Source organism: Mustelus asterias, chromosome 4, assembly GCF_964213995.1.
Source record: "Mustelus asterias chromosome 4, sMusAst1.hap1.1, whole genome shotgun sequence".
Classification (NCBI taxonomy): domain Eukaryota; kingdom Metazoa; phylum Chordata; class Chondrichthyes; order Carcharhiniformes; family Triakidae; genus Mustelus; species Mustelus asterias.
The window spans coordinates 38,152,009-38,169,464 of record NC_135804.1 but is presented as its reverse complement, the minus strand read 5'-3'; the positions used below and the strand labels follow the sequence as shown (position 1 = coordinate 38,169,464).

General features: G+C 42.7%; 1 protein-coding gene across 4 annotated transcripts in view; it reads left to right on the top strand.

Moving 5' to 3' along the window:
* Positions 1-17,040, top strand: part of znf423 (zinc finger protein 423) — a 372,637-nt gene extending 355,597 nt beyond the window's left edge. For all 4 annotated transcript variants that reach the window (XM_078210855.1, XM_078210854.1, XM_078210853.1 and 1 more), the window contains one exon: positions 16,409-17,040. In XM_078210855.1, the coding sequence (XP_078066981.1) occupies positions 16,409-16,438 (30 nt within the window). In that variant the 3' untranslated portion in view covers positions 16,439-17,040. The remainder of the gene's footprint in view (positions 1-16,408) is intronic.
* The last annotated feature ends 416 nt before the right edge of the window (positions 17,041-17,456 follow it).

Genomic DNA, 17,456 nt, shown 5'->3' with positions numbered 1-17,456 from the left:
GGGTAACATCAGCCCGCCATCTTTCATTGACGTTGTATCTACAGGCCGTCATTTAGGAGGCTGCCTATGGCAGTATTGCTGGCGGCAAGTGCGGGTCCAGGACCTGCTTTTCAGCCTGTCGTTGGGGTTCCAAAGTAACAGTTCAGCCCAAAGTTTTGGGAATTAGTTTTAATGCTAAAATTGGAAAGATTACAAGAAGGAGATTTGTAAAGGGACAATTCAACTGTGGCTGTAGCTCTCTCTCTCAAATTGCCAGATATTTGAGCCCTTGTACTGAAAATGTCAATGCAAATTAAATATACCCATGTATTTAGTTTGGTACTCAGATAACTTTTTAAATATAAGGCTGACAAGATGAGTTGGGATTCTCTTTATCGTTTATTATTCAAGCTGGTGAGCTTGCTGTTACTGTGATAGCTTTTAAGTTGCATTGTGAGGATGACAAGCTTACAAAGATGTTTACTATTGACTTGGAGCACAAAATGTAAGATTGAATAGTTTCAGTTTATGGTAAAATAAATCCAAATAAATTAAGTAGTCAATTTAAATGTATTGATGACCTAAATGCTCAGGATAGAATCCTGGCAGTTACGTATGGATCACACTTACCCATGCTCTCCAGTGCCTACCCCAGACACCTAATTTGCATGGGCATACAGGCAATTGCCAGGAACCCCCTTCAACTCCTCTGCTTGCTAAAAATTATTTTAAAGAATTGTTCCTTTCATTGGAATCCACACTGCTTCCCTGACCTCGAGGCCACATCAGGCTGGCAGCACCATATCAAGTTCTGAGTGAGCCCAAACAATGGACATAGGGAGCCCCTGTCCATGGCTCCACCACCTGATAATATTTGCCCGCTGAGGCTGCATGGTGGCACAGTGGTTAGCACTGCTGCCTCACAGCGCCAGGGGCCTGAGCTTCAGTTCCAGCTTCAGGTGATTGTCTGTGTGGGTTTCCTCCGGGTGCTCCAGTTTCCTCCCCCAGTCCAAACATATGTAGGTTAGGTGGATTGGCCATGCTAAATTGCTCCATAATGTCCCAAGATCATAGATTAGCCATGCGCTGGGTTATGGGGCCTGGATGGGATGGTCTTTCGGAGAGTCGGTGTAGACTTGATGGGCCAAATGACCTCTTTTAACACTTTAGGGATCCCACAATTCTATGGCAGGTGGAAATTTTGTCCCTTACTCAGCATGTTAAATTCTGGAAAAGGCAGAAAGCCTTGGCAGCTTGGTTCCTTCCATTTTTCAGTGTTAATTAGGTGGGAGGGTGGCCACCTTCCCGCTTCCACTCTGTTTAAGTCCATTGCAGGATGACCCATCAAAGGCCTTCCTGTCCCATTGATAATTGAGGTCCTTCAGGGGGCAATTAGTGCACACTTTAGGGCCTCATCCTGCCCATTGCTGTCGTATTAACCCAATGGTGGGGTTTGGGGGCATGGCAAGCAAACCATGGCATATTTGCCTCCAGGTTCCATGGGGAGGGAGTGTTGGGACCCTGGTCCAAAGGCAGTGCTTGAATAAGGGGCCTAGCATCAGGAAGGGCGCAGCACTGCTTAAAGCCACTCCCCGGTCCTTGCTGCTGACCCCACCCTATTTTCCACCATCGCTCAGCTGTGCCTGGATCCTTCCTCAATCCGAGGCCTCGAGTTGAAGCAGCAACCACCACCTGCTTCATGGCACTGCTGAGAACTGCTGGCCTCTGATTGGCTGGCCTCTTGGTGGGTGAGGCTTTGGTCCACTGAGTCCTTGACCCCAGGAGGCCCACTGGTGGCTTATCAAGTGCCTGAATGACACAGGATGCAAGAAACCTTTCCTCAAAGTGCTCTAAATTGGCACTGACACCATGAACTCTGCAATATCCTGTCCAATGTCTTAAACAGTGAACAGATTTAATGACAAGGCCAAAAAATTATTTTCAATCATCTGCTGCTTCAGAGCCATCAATTAATGTATGTTGTAATGTGACATTGAAAAGTTCATTATCAGATCCGGTCCCGTGGAATTCAGTTTATCGATCTTTCCTGTGTAATCAGTCAGCCGCCACTAACAGAAGAAATGTTACTCTGTTTGGGTCCATCTTATGCTGATCTTGCATTGTTTCAAAAGAGATAGATTCCAGCAAAAATATGGATTCTCCACTTGACTTTAGATGTCCTTTTTATTGGTTTGTAAAGTCATTGGATTACAGTAATTTTTCGGCTGAATATAGATGGCTCTTCAGATAAAATGTGGTCGGCCTTGCATTCGACCATGTAAACTAGATTGTTGGCTGAAGTTGGAGCAGGAGTGGCTCGGCTTTCAAGATGAGTGGATGAATTGTGCAATTGCGTATCTATTTGGAGTGGAACATGTGTTGGATGGTTCCACACACTTGAGGAGTAATAACAATTGTGACATCTGGTGGACACTCGGAATAGAACGTACTGACAGGTTAGACATGCAGTCACATGATTACCTGAGAGTTCAGGCTCAAAGCAGCCTTTTCAAAGTCTGAAGATGTGCCAAAAGCAGATCAGCTAAACTTTAGATTGGATTTCAGTAACTCATACATATCTTCACAACTAATATTAACACTATTGTAACAGTTATATTGTTTTATAAAGTAAAATTTAAAAATAAATTATTTGGTAATCACCTAGTTGTATTGGGAAACCATGCTGCTTGCTAATAAACAGATTTTAAAAATTCATTGTTGACTGTTAAACAAATTGTCAACTTGTGAAAGAAAAGTAGCCTGGGCTACTTCAGCCATTTCTGTCGATAATTACTACAAATGGTCTTCAACTATTTACATCATAAATTAGTGGGAGGAAGCAATTTTATTGGCCTTTCCGTATGAAGGCTACACATCTTGCCAACTAACCCATTGAAGTAGCAAAACTGCTGACAGTCCAACTTCCCATCCTGGCTAGTTGATACTGTAATTCCCCCTTTCAGACAGTGTTCCTCTTGATTTCAAAACACTGCCTTTGTCCTTGTACCAGCCCATCTGCAAACTCTCTTTCCTTTAAAAATACTTAAATGTGTTGTTACCGTGCCTACCAGTTCACTTCCTGTCTTTCCCTTCACTCCTTGTTTGACCCTTTACAATAAAGCTCCTGCTCTTCCCACAGCCTAAGCAAAGTCCCGCATGACATTCTCTATGACACATTATCCTTTTTTGCCCTCTTCATCCTCTGTGCAGCCTGTAACACAGTTAAGCACATGATCTTATCTGCTGCTTCCAGTTTAGGGAAACTTCCCTCTGTTAGCTCCACTCTTAACTCTCCGTCATAGTCAAAACAGCTGAAATGGTGGCTTCACTTCTCATCCACATATTGGCACCTAGGGGTGTTCTCTTTTCCTCATCTATCTCTTGGGCCACAGAATTTGGGTCTGAGCATCAGTAGATTTGGTGCTGCAGAAGCCGCTTTTGAAGGAGAATGGTATCAGTGCTGTTTCCATCCACCTCTGGCATGGGGCATCATGAGCAGGCAGTATGCAGAGTGGGACGTTTGTGACATCAGTCAATGTCTAATGTTGATTTGACGTCAGTGATGCCATTTTGGAAATCACCTGCCCAGTTAACTCCCTCCCTGAGCCACTCATCTGTTCAGCAGCATGAAGGACCCCCAATCAGTGCTGTTTAAAAGCATCATCACCCAGCTTACAGATTTGTTATTCCACTGGCTACGTTTGAGATTGTGGAAGTACTGGGTGTTTGGCGGAGTTGCCTAAAGCTGGTGAAGACTGCTACACATGGGAAAGGAATTGGTGGCTAATACAAGAGTTCTGGGTACAACACCTACTGAGGCCATAGGTGCCATTGGTGTAGTCCTCGTTGGGCTCTAGCAGGAGAGGGAGTTGGTGCAGAGCAGCAAAGAAGAAAGCACACTGCTAGCAGAGGGCGGATGGAGAAGAGAGTTCTCAGCAGGAGACCTTATCTACTTGGGTCTTCCGGGAATACTTTTCTTACTTTCAGCCTATAGCCAGGCGCAGTGTGTTCACCACCTTCAGCTCATTAAAGAACAGCCAAAAGAACTGCCAAAAGAACTCTCATCGTTCTTTGGAAGTGGACCGGCAGCTTCAGAGATGTGTGAGGACAGCACTGCCAGTGGTGGCGAACATGACCATGGTTTCAACACCTATGCATCAGGGTCCATCCAGGTTAGAACAGGTGACATATCTAACATCTCTAAGTCCACCAGCCAATGCTGTGTCAGAGAGATGATGGAGGCTCTGTATTTCAGGGGAAGGGACTTCAGTATGTTCTCTCTGAATAAGGAGAAGCAGCCAGAGTGTTCTGTGGTTTTTCCAGGACAGTGGGCTTCCCCGTGGTTCAAAGTGACATCCACTGCACACATCAAGGGGAGGCGGCGGCAGACTGGTAATGTCACTGGACTAGTAATCCGGAGAACCAGGCTAATGCTCTGGGTACATGGGTTCACACCCCACCACGGTAGCTGGTGGAATTTGAATTCAATTAATAAAACTGGAATATAAAGCCAATCTCAGTAACAGTGGAACACGCCATTGATTGTCGTAAAAACCCATCTGGTTTACTAATGTCCTTTAGGGAAGGAAATCTACCACTCTCACCCGGTCTGGCCTACATGTGACTCCAGACCCACAGCTATGTGTTTGATTCTTAACTACCCTCTGAAATGGCCGTGCCAGGGACACTAACATCTAAAAGAAATGTAGCTTCACAGGCACAGCCTTTTAATACTGGGATGTACCAAAACTGCAGCCACACAATGTACAGCCTGTTAGTGAATACCCAGGAATGTGGAGTCAGTCTGCACGTTCTCCCCACATCTGCATGGGTTTCCTCCAGGTGCTCCAGTTTCCTCCCACTGTCCGAAAGATGTGCTGGTTAGGTGGATTGGCCGTGCTAAATTCTCAGTGTACCCGAACAGGCGCCGGAATGTGGTGACTAGGAGATTTTCACAGTAGCTTCATTGCAGTGTTAATGTAAGCCGACTTCTGATACTAATAAATACACTTTAAACCTCAGTGACTGCAGCATGGCTGCTAACTTTGTGGGGGAGTCTGCAGGTGACATTGCAAGATATCCTTGAGCAGCTCTGTGCCTGGAAGACCTGGCTTCAGATTGTGCTACCATGGACAGTCTGGGTTGGCGAGCTGAAATGCAACAACAAAGGCACTGGTGGAGTGGCAGTGGTTGGAGCATGATTGCTGTCATCCCACAAGAGGACATCAGCTTCACTTCATGGAGCCCAGTGACTCCTGACATACGGATCCCACCTTTGCGTCTGTGCCAGTATATGAGCTGGTGGCTATAAATGTCACACCGAATGATGGTGATTCCTTAGCCCTTCAGACTTCCACAGTACTGCCTTGTCAGTCAGAAGTTCTTGTGTATCCTTCCAACACCAAAGCACTCCAGCACAGCATCTGAGAAGTGTGGGGCACACTCTCTGGTATGTTGCACTATTTTAGTGGGTTCTTGTTGGTCTTCAACACTTCTTTACCCACTCCCTGTTCCTGCTGTAGCCAGAGTTGTCTCCTCTTAAGAACTGCTTTAAGAAGCGCAGGTAGGGTGGCCATTTCCAAATTTTCAAAAAGGAGGACAAAGATGGCAGCCGCGCGTGCGCACTGACAACATCCACTCAGCCAGCCTCCCCGCGTTACGTCATCATCGGAAACCGTCCGGAAACAGCGGAGCACACCATTGCGTCATCTTTGGCAACGTACCGGCTCAGACCAGAACAACATCGCGTCACCATCCGAGCTCCCCCCGACTCATCTTCGGATCCCTCCAGAAACAACCGAGCGCTTGGACACTCGCCCATTGCGTTAGCTTCGGCAAGCGCCTCCACGCAGCCGAGAACGTCACCACCCACCCGAGCACTCCCGACTCATCTTTGGCCACCGATCGGGATGAGCGTTCCGACCGAGCATTCCATCATCTTCGGAGGCGCGGAGGTTGCGTCACCGGCCTTCGGGCACTCCACGGAACGAAGTTGACTTTGGAAATCCTCCGGAAAGAGCCGAGCGCCTGCCCTTTTTTAGTCAGACCCAAAAAAGGACAAATTAACGTCCGGCTCGAGGTGGCGCCGGACGGAGGACAGAGTGCTCACAAGCCGGACTGTCCGGCCTCCCTAAGCGCAGGCTAGCATTAAAGCCAGCCTCACATAAACTTGGGCCTACTGCTGAGGCATGCAACCACTCAACATTGCATTCAGCAGTGTGGCATGCCACAGACCAGTCAGTACATGTTACCTGCATCAATTTGACTGGTCACAGATTAATCAGACATCAGAATCTCCACACCCAATTTTAGTGTCTTCGCAATTTTGCCCACATTGGTTTAGCTTTGGACATCCCATTACAGTACCTCTTGCAACATTTCCACTTTCTCTATATTGTCAGATGAAGCTCTAACAGAGGGTCATCCAGACTCGAAACATTGGCTGTATTCTCTCCACAGATGCTGTCAGACCTGCTGAGATTTTCCAGCATTTTCTGTTTTTATCAGACCACTTGTCTGACTTCCAGCCTTAGATGAACCACAATTTTCTCCAGCTGTACATTACCACGAGCAGAACTACCTACGCCATCTCCCTTCCTGGCCACTGAATTAGGCTCAACCAAGCAGTTCAGAACTGCACCATCCTATTTGTTCCTGAACTGACTGTCCAGATTCATTCTCGCTTCATAATAACGACCTTGTTTCTTCATCCTCATGACACTGCCCACCTCCACATCCATCTACTGCTAAAACTCTTGTTTTAAATACATGCCTTTATAAAGAATTTACACAATTTCAAAACCTCCAAATGCACTTTACCTCCATTGAGTTATTTTGATGTTAAATCACTGTTGCGGCATAGGAAACATGTTTGCCAATTTGCACACAACACAAACAGAAATGAGATAAGAACCTGATAATCTACTATATTGATGGTTGAGAAATGAATATTGACCAGGAGACCAGGAAGAAATTCCCTGATCTCCTTTACAATGATGCCATGTGACCTTTGAGGGGGGCAGGCAGCATATCCTAACAGTGTAGCATTCCCTCACAACTACAGTAATGTGAGGGAGTTACTCTCAGCTAACTGAAAGTTGGTTCACTGGAGTTTGTGCACGGGTCTCCATAACGGGACTTGAACCCAAGGGAGGTGTGGGGTCAAAGACATGAAGAGAACGAGTGCATTGTCACCTCCTAAAGCAGAGCTTCTGCCTTAGAGGTGACAGTGCACTCACTCTCTTCATGTCTTTGACCCCACCCCTCCCCCTCCAAGTCTAAGTATTCCAAAGCTGGCCTCCCATCCTCCACACTCCATAAGTTTAGCTCACCTAAAACTCCATTGCCTAAACTGCAGTAAGACTTGCTCACTCACCACCCCTCTAGTCACTGATCAACATTGACATCTTAGTCCCCTAGTGCCTCCAATTTAAAATGTTCACCCCTGTGTTCAAATCCCCTGATGGTCTCACCATACCCGCCCACCCCACCCCCCTCGCCACCTAGCTCCCAAACCTTCTTTAGACCTACAAACCCCCAACAAACTGTTCTTCCAAATGGCCTGTTGTACATTCCTGGCCGCTGCCAAACCATTTTGGCCCTCAGCTATGTAGTTTCCTCCCTAAATCTCTATGGTCTCCACCTCTCTGATAATTTAAGATACTCGATAAAACATAACTCTTTGATCTAGCTTTTAGTTACCACCTCTCCCCCCCACCCCCCAATAACTTCATCTCTGGCTCAGTGTCAATCTTTATCTTATTGTGCTTGCTGTAAAGTCTCTTTGGCTGCTGTCCTACGTTAAAAGCGTTGTTTAAATGCAAGACATTTTTGCTAAAATTAGCAATGGCTGGAATGTTGGCCTGTATAATCTCTTAATTATGAGATGTGTCTATTATTCTTAACAGAACAAAGGTTGTATAATTGGGCAGCCTATCTTATTTAGTACACAATGCACTGACCTGGAAAAAAGAGGAAGGATTGAAAAAGATTCTGATTAGGGAGGGAAAAGTAATGTAGTGAAAACAATTGCCGTACCATTGAATTTAGATGCTTTGAAATGTCAATATTTTCTCCCTACTAAATCTACATTGGATATGCTTATGAAGTGCATTGAGTATTTTTGTATTGCTGTGAATATGAAAGCAAATGTGAAACAGCAAATCATTTTTTCGCATCAATGCTGTTTTCCAAAAATGAATTTCTTTCCCAAACAAAACATGCGTCTTATATTGAGTTAATGCAGTTACTTTTTCAGAAAAAAAAGGATTAATCACAGGAATAACCCCTTAATTTACCAATGGTGAAAAGTGCAGTAGGTCACATTATCATATCATTTGCATGTGGCACCGGTCCAGCTCTGCACTGCAGAAACTGACAAAAACACCAATTTCTGGCACAAGGACATCTTCACACAGCTGGCACCAAAATTACACCATTTCCCAGATAACAATCAAATATTATTTTAAAGGGGGAATGCATTCACCTAAATTTTTTAATAGTTCTGAGGGTAACGAAGGGAGAGGTCTATATGATCACTGGTGACCTTCAGTTACCCTTGTCAAACACTTCAATATATGGAACCCATCCTGATACAATGTCATTAAGATCTGCCTAGGGCGGCACAGTGGCAGAGTGGTTAGCACTTCTGCCTCAGAGCGCCAGGGACCTGGGTTCGACTCCAGGCTTGGGTCACTGCCTGTGCGGAATCTGCACATTCTCCACGTGTCTGTGTGGGTTTCCTCTGGGTGCTGCGGTTTCCTCCCACAGTCTGAAAGACATGCTGGTTAGGTGCATTGGCCATGTTAAATTCTCCCTCAGTGTACCCGAACAGGTGCCAAAGTGTGGCGACTAGGGGATTTTCACAACTTCATTGTAGTGTTAATGTAAGCCTACTTGTGACACTAAGAAAATAAACCTTAAACTTAAAACCTCTGTGACATCGTGAATGGGCAAATATTCAGCCTCTTATCTTCACTGAAATGGGATGTCAGAGAAGTCGTTACAAAGTGGCTTCCTGTACAAGATGTATATTCGCAGGTTGCCCTAATTAACAGTTTGTCGTTGCTCTTTGTGGGATCTTGCTGTATGCAAATTCAGCATTTCCCTACAGCAGTGACTGTGTTTCAAAAGTACTTGACTGCAAATTGCTTCAGAATATCCTGAGGCCATGAAAGGTGCCATATAAAATTGCACGATTCATCTAATTCTGGATTGAAGCATGAAGTTTCCACCAGTAAGGAAGCTACACTGAGAATAGAGACGGTATTTATTATACTTCTTCCATTTAAAATGTTTTCTTTACCATTCTGTGCATCTTTTCCGAACCAAAAGAATGGCCAATCGCCTCTATTCCCAAAGTGTTAATGGTGCAAATCGACAACTCCAATGCGGAACCGTGGGAGAGGAACAAAACACATTAGCTGATTTTTTGTTTCCTACTTCTGCGTGTAAAAAGAGATGTTTCCCAGAGAGTTAGGCGAGATTGAAAACCTTGAGGGCTGGATATTTGCTCCTAGGTCAAGTGCGCAGAGTCAGGAAATTTCTGAACCCGACTTGGGAGAAACTGTCCCAAGTCGGCGAGTGTGTACTGGGGTCGGCTCACCAATCCAGTAAACAATACAGGGGCAGCCACAGGGCTGCCATGTGCCAAGGCAAGCTGTTTAAAAGGCCTACCGCAGTGCTCTGGGACTTCATCATAGTTGTAATTAAAAACAGTAAAACCCTGTAGCCCTCATCCTCACATATCTTCCACACGATCCCTATCTCCTCTAACCACTCCCAATAGTTCCCTTAAACCCCATTCCAACTTAATAGCAACTCATGCCACCCATGACCCTCACTGATCTCCATAACTCTTATACCAACTTAGTGCCAACCTATTTCTCCCCACTACCTGTGCCCTTGCATCCTTTCTTGCTCCATGCCAACTCATCCAGTATCCACCATGGGCAGAGTTCAGGAACCATGCTGAGATTAAATAAAGTTTTAAGTATTTACGTCCCTATCTACTATGGACTACACTTCCTAAATATAGCACTCCTGTTGATAAAAAGCCAATTCAATTCAATTAGTCCCATCAAGTACTTAATCTTCAATAAAAATTTGTACATTTGTATTCTTAGCCCTGCATCCAAGTCCTTCTGGAAGAAAATCAGCCACCCTTGCCTGGTCTGACCTATATATGACTCCAGACCAACAGCAACGTGATTGACTCTTAAGGTGCCTCGCAAATCAAGTTCAAAGGAAAGGACCATGAATGTTAGCCCAGCCAGCAATGCCCAGATCCCCTGACGAATAAATAAAAAATCAAAGACAGCTATTCTCCTTATAATCTCTTTGTAACGTCTTAGAGCTGTCAACCTATGAACTTACAGCACCCTCTTCCACTGTGATAATAGGTTGTGGAAAGCAGTACGATTACTGTAATGATAACCCTCAAGCTTTTGTCACCAAACAGCCATTGAAATTGCTAACAATTTGTTTTTAACTGAAAGATACTTCTGTTGTTCAAAATTTAAAGAGTAGGAGATTTAAATGACTTGACAGTTCCACAGACTTCCATCTTTTATGCATGTTTGTGCATACTTCTAAAATCCCCAGAGGGTACTTGACCTCTCCAAAGAACTCTGATAGGTTTAGAACTTTTCCACAAATTCGTAAATCCCTCAAGTCGCGTTTTAGAAACCTCAGTGAGGAAAATTGAGAGTGAAGGTAACTGCACAGGCTCTGTAAAACCTTGGATGTGCAGAATATGTCCTGCCCCTGGTACTCTCTGGCCAAAATTTGTTGGGCGGCACGGTAGCACAGTGGTTAGCACTGCTGCTTCACAGCTCCAGGGACCTGGGTTCAATTCCCAGCTTGGGTCACTGTCTGTGTGGAGTTTGCACATTCTCCTCGTGTCTGCGTGGGTTTCTTCCGGGTGCTCCGGTTTCCTCCCACAGTCCAAAGATGTGCGGGGTAGGTTGATTGGCCATGCTAAAATTGCCCCTTAGTGTCCTGAGATGCGTCGGTTAGAGGGATTAGCAGATAAATATGTAGGGATGTGGGGGTAGGGCCTGGGTGGGATTGTGGTCGGTGCAAACTCGATGGGCTGAATGGCCTCTTTCTGCACTGTAGGGTTTCTATGATTCTATTCTAAAATGGTAGGTGCCAGATATGGGGACAGGACTTCCAGATTCAGGGCTCTGGTGCCATTTTGGCTAAGGAGTCTTTTCATCGCCACAGATATTTGGGCCTGTGTGTGGAATTGCAGACACTGGAATCCTGGGTGAAATCCTCCTCCATGTCAAGTTTGGTAGGGGGGAGGTAGATGGGGGCCCCACCCTCACCCTGATTAAGACCATGAGGAAGGCCCTTGGGCAGAATTTCCACCCCACCACCAATCGAGGCCCTTACAGGAGCAATTAATCAAGGCCTGACCCTGCTGCTATCAACCCAGGGGCGGAAGAAGGACTCACCATTCGGGTCACATGAAGTGTTGCTAGAGATCTTGGGTTGAGTGGGGAGGGGCAGGGTGGGGGTAGTGGGACACTTGTTTAAAGGCACTCAGTTCCTGATTGAAAAACCAGGGGAATTGCACCGAGCCACTCCCTGCCCTTGCTGCCTACCAGTCTCCCCAGTGATCCCTATCCTGTAACATCCCTCCCGCCATCACTTACTGTGGCCTCGGATCCAGCGATGATGCAAGGCTTTGGGTGGGTGTCATACTGGTAGCAGCCACTACCTCCATCGTGGCGCTGCCAGTCAATAGAGCTGCCAACCCCTCATTGGCTGACAGCTCTCGGGGGTGGGACTTCTACCGCAAGAGTCTTTGATTGTGGGGTAATGCCCATCTCTGGCCTGTCAAGTATCTTTATGGCATAAGATGTGGCGGGTCTTCCCCGAAAGGGGTGACGTGGGGGTTTCACCAGCTCTGCAGCCAGTGTTCCAGACCCCTGGCACCTCCTCAAGATTCCATCCTGAGTCTCTATTCTGCTATTTCATTATAGTGTGAATGCCAGTTCTGAGTTCACACCACTAATACGATAAAAGCATTGAATAACATGTATGTCTCATTGATTTTTAAATGTACAATTCAGATCAAAACCAGGAAAATGCAATTTTTAATAGTTGACTTTAAAGGCTGGTGAAATTTACAATATAAATTCTGGTGCTAGTTGTCATCTGCAGCAACTTGTCATTAATTATATGGCACAGTGTCACCAGGTTGACAGTAACTTTGAGCATTTAAATAGCTTTTCATTGTGGCCTTCAAAGACTGATGTAACCTGTCATCACTTCAAGGAGCTATCTTGAGAATTTTGATCCAAAATAGCATTTATCTTTTTTAAGATAGGCTTTCTCAGATGGCTGGTCCCACTGGGTACTGCGTTTGTCCAATGTCAGGTACTGGGACAGATGTGGTAGTGATGAGCCTCGCACATCTGTCTCTATACAATACACTACCAGGAAAACCAGGTCAGGCAGCAGGAGGAGAGAGTGCACAGCTGCAGTTCCCCAAACTGGCTCACTTCCAAGATGGTGGGTTTGCCATGGGGACAAGCAGAAATCTAATCGTCTCTGTAGATCTTTTTTTTCTGAAAAGTAAAGTTTATGACAACTGCTGTTTCTTTTTGTATGTTGTTACTGGTACAAATGCTGGATTATTATCATGTACAATTCTTGTTTGATACAGACAGTTGTTTTAATTGCTATAATTATCATGTTTGAATGGAACAAATTGAAGTAAAAGTGCTCAGCACCAATATCTGCTTCACACCACCTGAGTGTTTATAGTAGGCTGCTTGAAAGTGGCTATTAAAACTAGGTTGGTCTAGAAAGTTATACTTTATTGCCTTTGACAGCGTTACAATGAACTGTTTTTGCCTTTTATACTTTAATGTACCAAATTGAGTCTTGAAACTTGTATTTTGCTTCATACACAAACATAGGAATTAGAAACATGAGTAGGCCATTCGGCCCCTCGAACCTGCTCCGTCATTCAATAAGATCATGGCTGATCACATTGTGGTCTTAACTCCACGTTCCACCTACCCCTGATTTGGGACATTGTAAATAAAACAAATGTTAGATGCACTTAAGCTGGCACAAGAACCTGAGGTCTGTTTGCTGCTGTGAAATAGGCAAAATGAGCATGGTTGCAAAAATGTTAACTTCTTTTGGCTTTTTTTAACTATTTCTCTCAAATTTTGGATTTGCCCCATTATCTTCTTTGCTACTTGAATAGGAGATCATTTTTTAAAAAAAGATAAAAACGTGTCAAAACTCTAACCATTGCAAGTATACTTTATCCCTTACTTTTATTTACATGTGAAATTTCAGCATAACAATAGCAGTAGAGATAGCAAGTAAGGTAAGCCATGGAAAAAATGCTGCACAGGTTAAATAAGGCACTTCAGATAGGAATAAGCACCATACAACAAAATGTTTGTCAGTGGAGTCCATAACTCTAATTTTCCCTCTGAAATCGTGCAGTTCTGAAATCAAAAGCTGAAGTGGATTTTCACCAGTTTTGAAGTTCAAAATTACACTGATGTTTTGTGCAAAATGGGCTTGGTTTTGATTTAAATCCAGAATAAATGTTTGCCAGTGGGTACTTGAGCCTATGACAGCTGACATGCATTTAATGTACAAGCAGAACTAAACCATTCACATCACCCAAATAAGCAGCTCCTGTTCTTATTTACCTTATTGTATGGAAAGATTGTGGCCTGGAGTTTCAACTTTCTGCAAAGATTGTACCAGAAATGATGCTGCTTTCCAGAAATGTTTCTTATCTCATATTTCCACCCAAAGTCATTTGTGCAACATAAAATTTCCTGCGATCGGAACTGCGCTTAAGGTCATAATTCTTTTACCAAAAAAAATGTGCTTTAAAAAATATTTGATGATATTTAAGTGTAGTAATCTGGTGCATTTTGATTAATACAGCTGAAAATGGATTTAACACCAAAAAATTATTTTAATATGTGTCAAATCCACCATCTGTGAGTATCCCGATTTCAAAGAATGGAAAATGGCTATAAAAGGTTGTGCAGAATCATTCACTAGTTTCATTGACATATTTTTGTCACTTTTGTTGCAATTTTGTAAAAATGACTTCAAAGGCTTTTGGAACATGTTATCGGTGCCCTTATGCCTAAAAAAAGAAAGAACTCAATTTTAAGAGCCTCCTTTGAAGGCCCAAAAATTAGTGGAAATCCACATCAGCGCTTAATTCGATCTGGGTGCATGGGCAGTTTTATGGGCTGAGCAGGTGGTTTTTAAACCAGCACAAAATATCATGGAAACGTAATGTTGCTGGACAATATTCGCACTTAAAATTCGGCAGTCTTTTTTGGTAATTTGCCCAATTTCAGGCAAATTGTACTGAAAAGGCTGCACGACTTAGCGGGAACTCCAGATAAGCATGTAAATAATCCTGACCTTTAGTATAATCTTTTAATCACTTCTAATCAAAATTCCAATATATCTACAATTGTCATTCTTGTGCTCACCTTACTGGATCAACATAATATATTTCTGTAATGTCAACATTCAATAATTTGTTCTTTTTTTTCTTTTCATTTTATATAAGACCATTTAATAGGAGATGGAAACCTGCACAATAACTTAAAAAAAATACTAGGTTTATAATTTTATTTTTCAATATTTACTATCATCACTGAGCAGTAAAATTAATTACAAAATTTTCAAAATGTCATCCTAAAAATGTAATTGAGCTGGGTAACGTAACATCAGGGTGCAACATTGAACATTTACACTGGTCAGCCTCTTAATATCCTTTTTCATGTTGACACTTGGAAGTCAGATTGAGCCCAAAACATGACCTCTATTTGACAATATAAATCTTGTGAATTATGAATGTCAAACCAGTGCTGTTTTTAAGTAAACTCACCTCAGGAGTAGGTCTCCTGCCAATAGTGATTTAGACACACAAAAGTAGTTTAAACTGTAGGTGGATTTGCATGGATCCATTTATCCCTTGTACATTTTCAGTTAGGATTTTATATGTGTATTGTATCCTCGAACATTTATACATTATATTTAATTGTCTATGTAAGCAGCCCGATATGAGGAATCAGTATTGATGGAGGAATCAGTTACACCCAGTGTCATCAATTTGAGATAATCGCAGAAAGTACTGAAAAAATTCAGCCGATCCAGCAGCATCTGTGGAGAGAGAAACGGCGTTTCAAGTCCATATGACACTTCGAAACCTTTGGATGCAGTTCCAAACACAAGATATTGGACTCAAAATGTTAACTCTGTCCCTCTCTCCACAGATGCTGCCAGACCTGCTGAGGTTTTCCAGCATTTCCTGCTTTTATTTCAGATCATCAGCAACCACTGTATTTTGCTCTTATTTTAGTCATTAATTTGAGTTCTGACACCAGATTACAGTACTATAAGTGCAAACAGTGAAATGTCTAAGGCGGTTCATGCAATATTTCCATCTGAATAAATTGACATTTGTGAAGATGGGTTTGGAGACTCTTAACCTCTTTTTAAAATGCATGTTGTTAGCTGTGTAGAGGCTGGAAATGCACATAAACATGGATTTTATTGTGAGAAGCCACACACAATTGAAAAGAATTGGAATTTTTGACTCTTAAGCTGGAAAAAATATTTAAACAACGAAAGCTTGCCAGAGGGGGAAAAAAACACAGGTATTGTGCTTCCCTCTTCTGGTAGAGAAACAGAATTCACTGAATATTGACAAAAAGCTTCATATTAAAGGTAACAACAATGAAAGAGTTATTCTCCCATTTGGAACAATAATTTGATGAATTACTCCATGTCTGTAGATTTAACCTCCACATGAGTTTTCATTTGATGCACAATTGAATCAAAGATATCAATGTATACCTTCACCATAGATTCAAGCGAATGAATCATTTGCATTTAATGTAAATGTTGTGTATACTGTGTTTAGGATTTAAGCAGCACTAAAGCTCGCTCCAACATTGTATCATATTAAAGTCTTGTCAAATATTTACACCCTAGCTATAACTGTAACACTACATTCTGCACTCTCTCCTTTCCTTCTCTCTGAACGGTAGGCTTTGTCTGTGTAGCGCGCAAGAAACAATACTTTTCACTGTATACTAATACATGTGACAATTTCAATCAAATCAAAGATCATGATTATCACATATAACATTAATGGTTCTGTCTATTACACTCCTATAATAAAACAAATGTATCTGTGTCAGACCCAACTGGGTACCCTTATAAAGAATTATTATTGAGTTTAATCTTGCACTTGTTAAACTAATGAAAAATGGAACCTGGTGCAGCTAACAATTACTGGTGTTTTTCTGCATAAAGCAAAATTGTACAAGTTTTTACATTATCTGCAGCGAGCCCTGGATGGATATGGACACGTGTTATTTATCCCTTATGGGGTTTTTTTTTGTCTTTCCAGAACCACATGATGAGTCAGCACGCACAGTAAGGTGTCAGCACTGCGAGACATATTCTCTGCAGAAGACTCGACAGAGACACAGTGGGAGAGAACTTTTGAACATTACATCCAATCAAAGTGTCATTTGAAACCCAGATGTAAAACTAATGATTTGGCCATGAGGCACTGCTATTATAAGCAGTTTGAAATGAATATTAATGTAACAGATTAAAAGTATTCTATGCTCAGTATTTTTCTGTCCTGCTTTTAACTAGTGAGTTCACAGCTTTTGCTTCTAATCAGAGTTATAGTGTGTTAGAAACATCAGCTTTGTTGCTGTTGTCCTTTGTTGCTTATGTAGCAAGCTAATAGGTGTCAAAATAACTAGATGTATTTTGTTAATACTTGCTTTTAAATGCAGAATTAGCCATTTGTGATAACTGTGATGCGCTAGCTTGCCATTGTCAGAATATTTTTTTTCTTTTTGTCAAAGAAGAATGTTTTAATTGAATTGACCAGTTCACAGTACAATGAAAAAACTATGTAAAGAAAAACAATGATTACAGTGCAACTGGATGGTGTTTGCTTATAAAATGTGATTTACCTGATTGCAATAACTAGGACAGTATAATAAAGGGAAACCACGCACTTAATTTCTCCTTGTACTTGTGTGAATGTATGTGTTGGGTTATTATTCTCTGCCCACCAAAAGGTCTTGACCACATTAGGATGTATTAAATCACCAACATACATAATGCAAATATTTCAGTTTTACACACATTAGAGTCGGCATGCAGAGAATACATGGTCATGATTAACTGTAAAATTTCGAGCAGCTTTGGTGTCCGACAGTACTCTGCATGTCATGGAGGACATAAAGACCTTACACACTTTCAATGTAATATGACTCCACTTCCCCTTATACGATACCAGAACTCCCTTCTGTTCTTTAATTCACCCCAGAGATGTTCAGTGAAATTGAGGTCAGGATTGTCTCCAACTTATTTCAGGAATGGCTCACTGTAACCTCATTTTACTAGGTTACAGGCACTGTAAAGGCAAGTTGTTG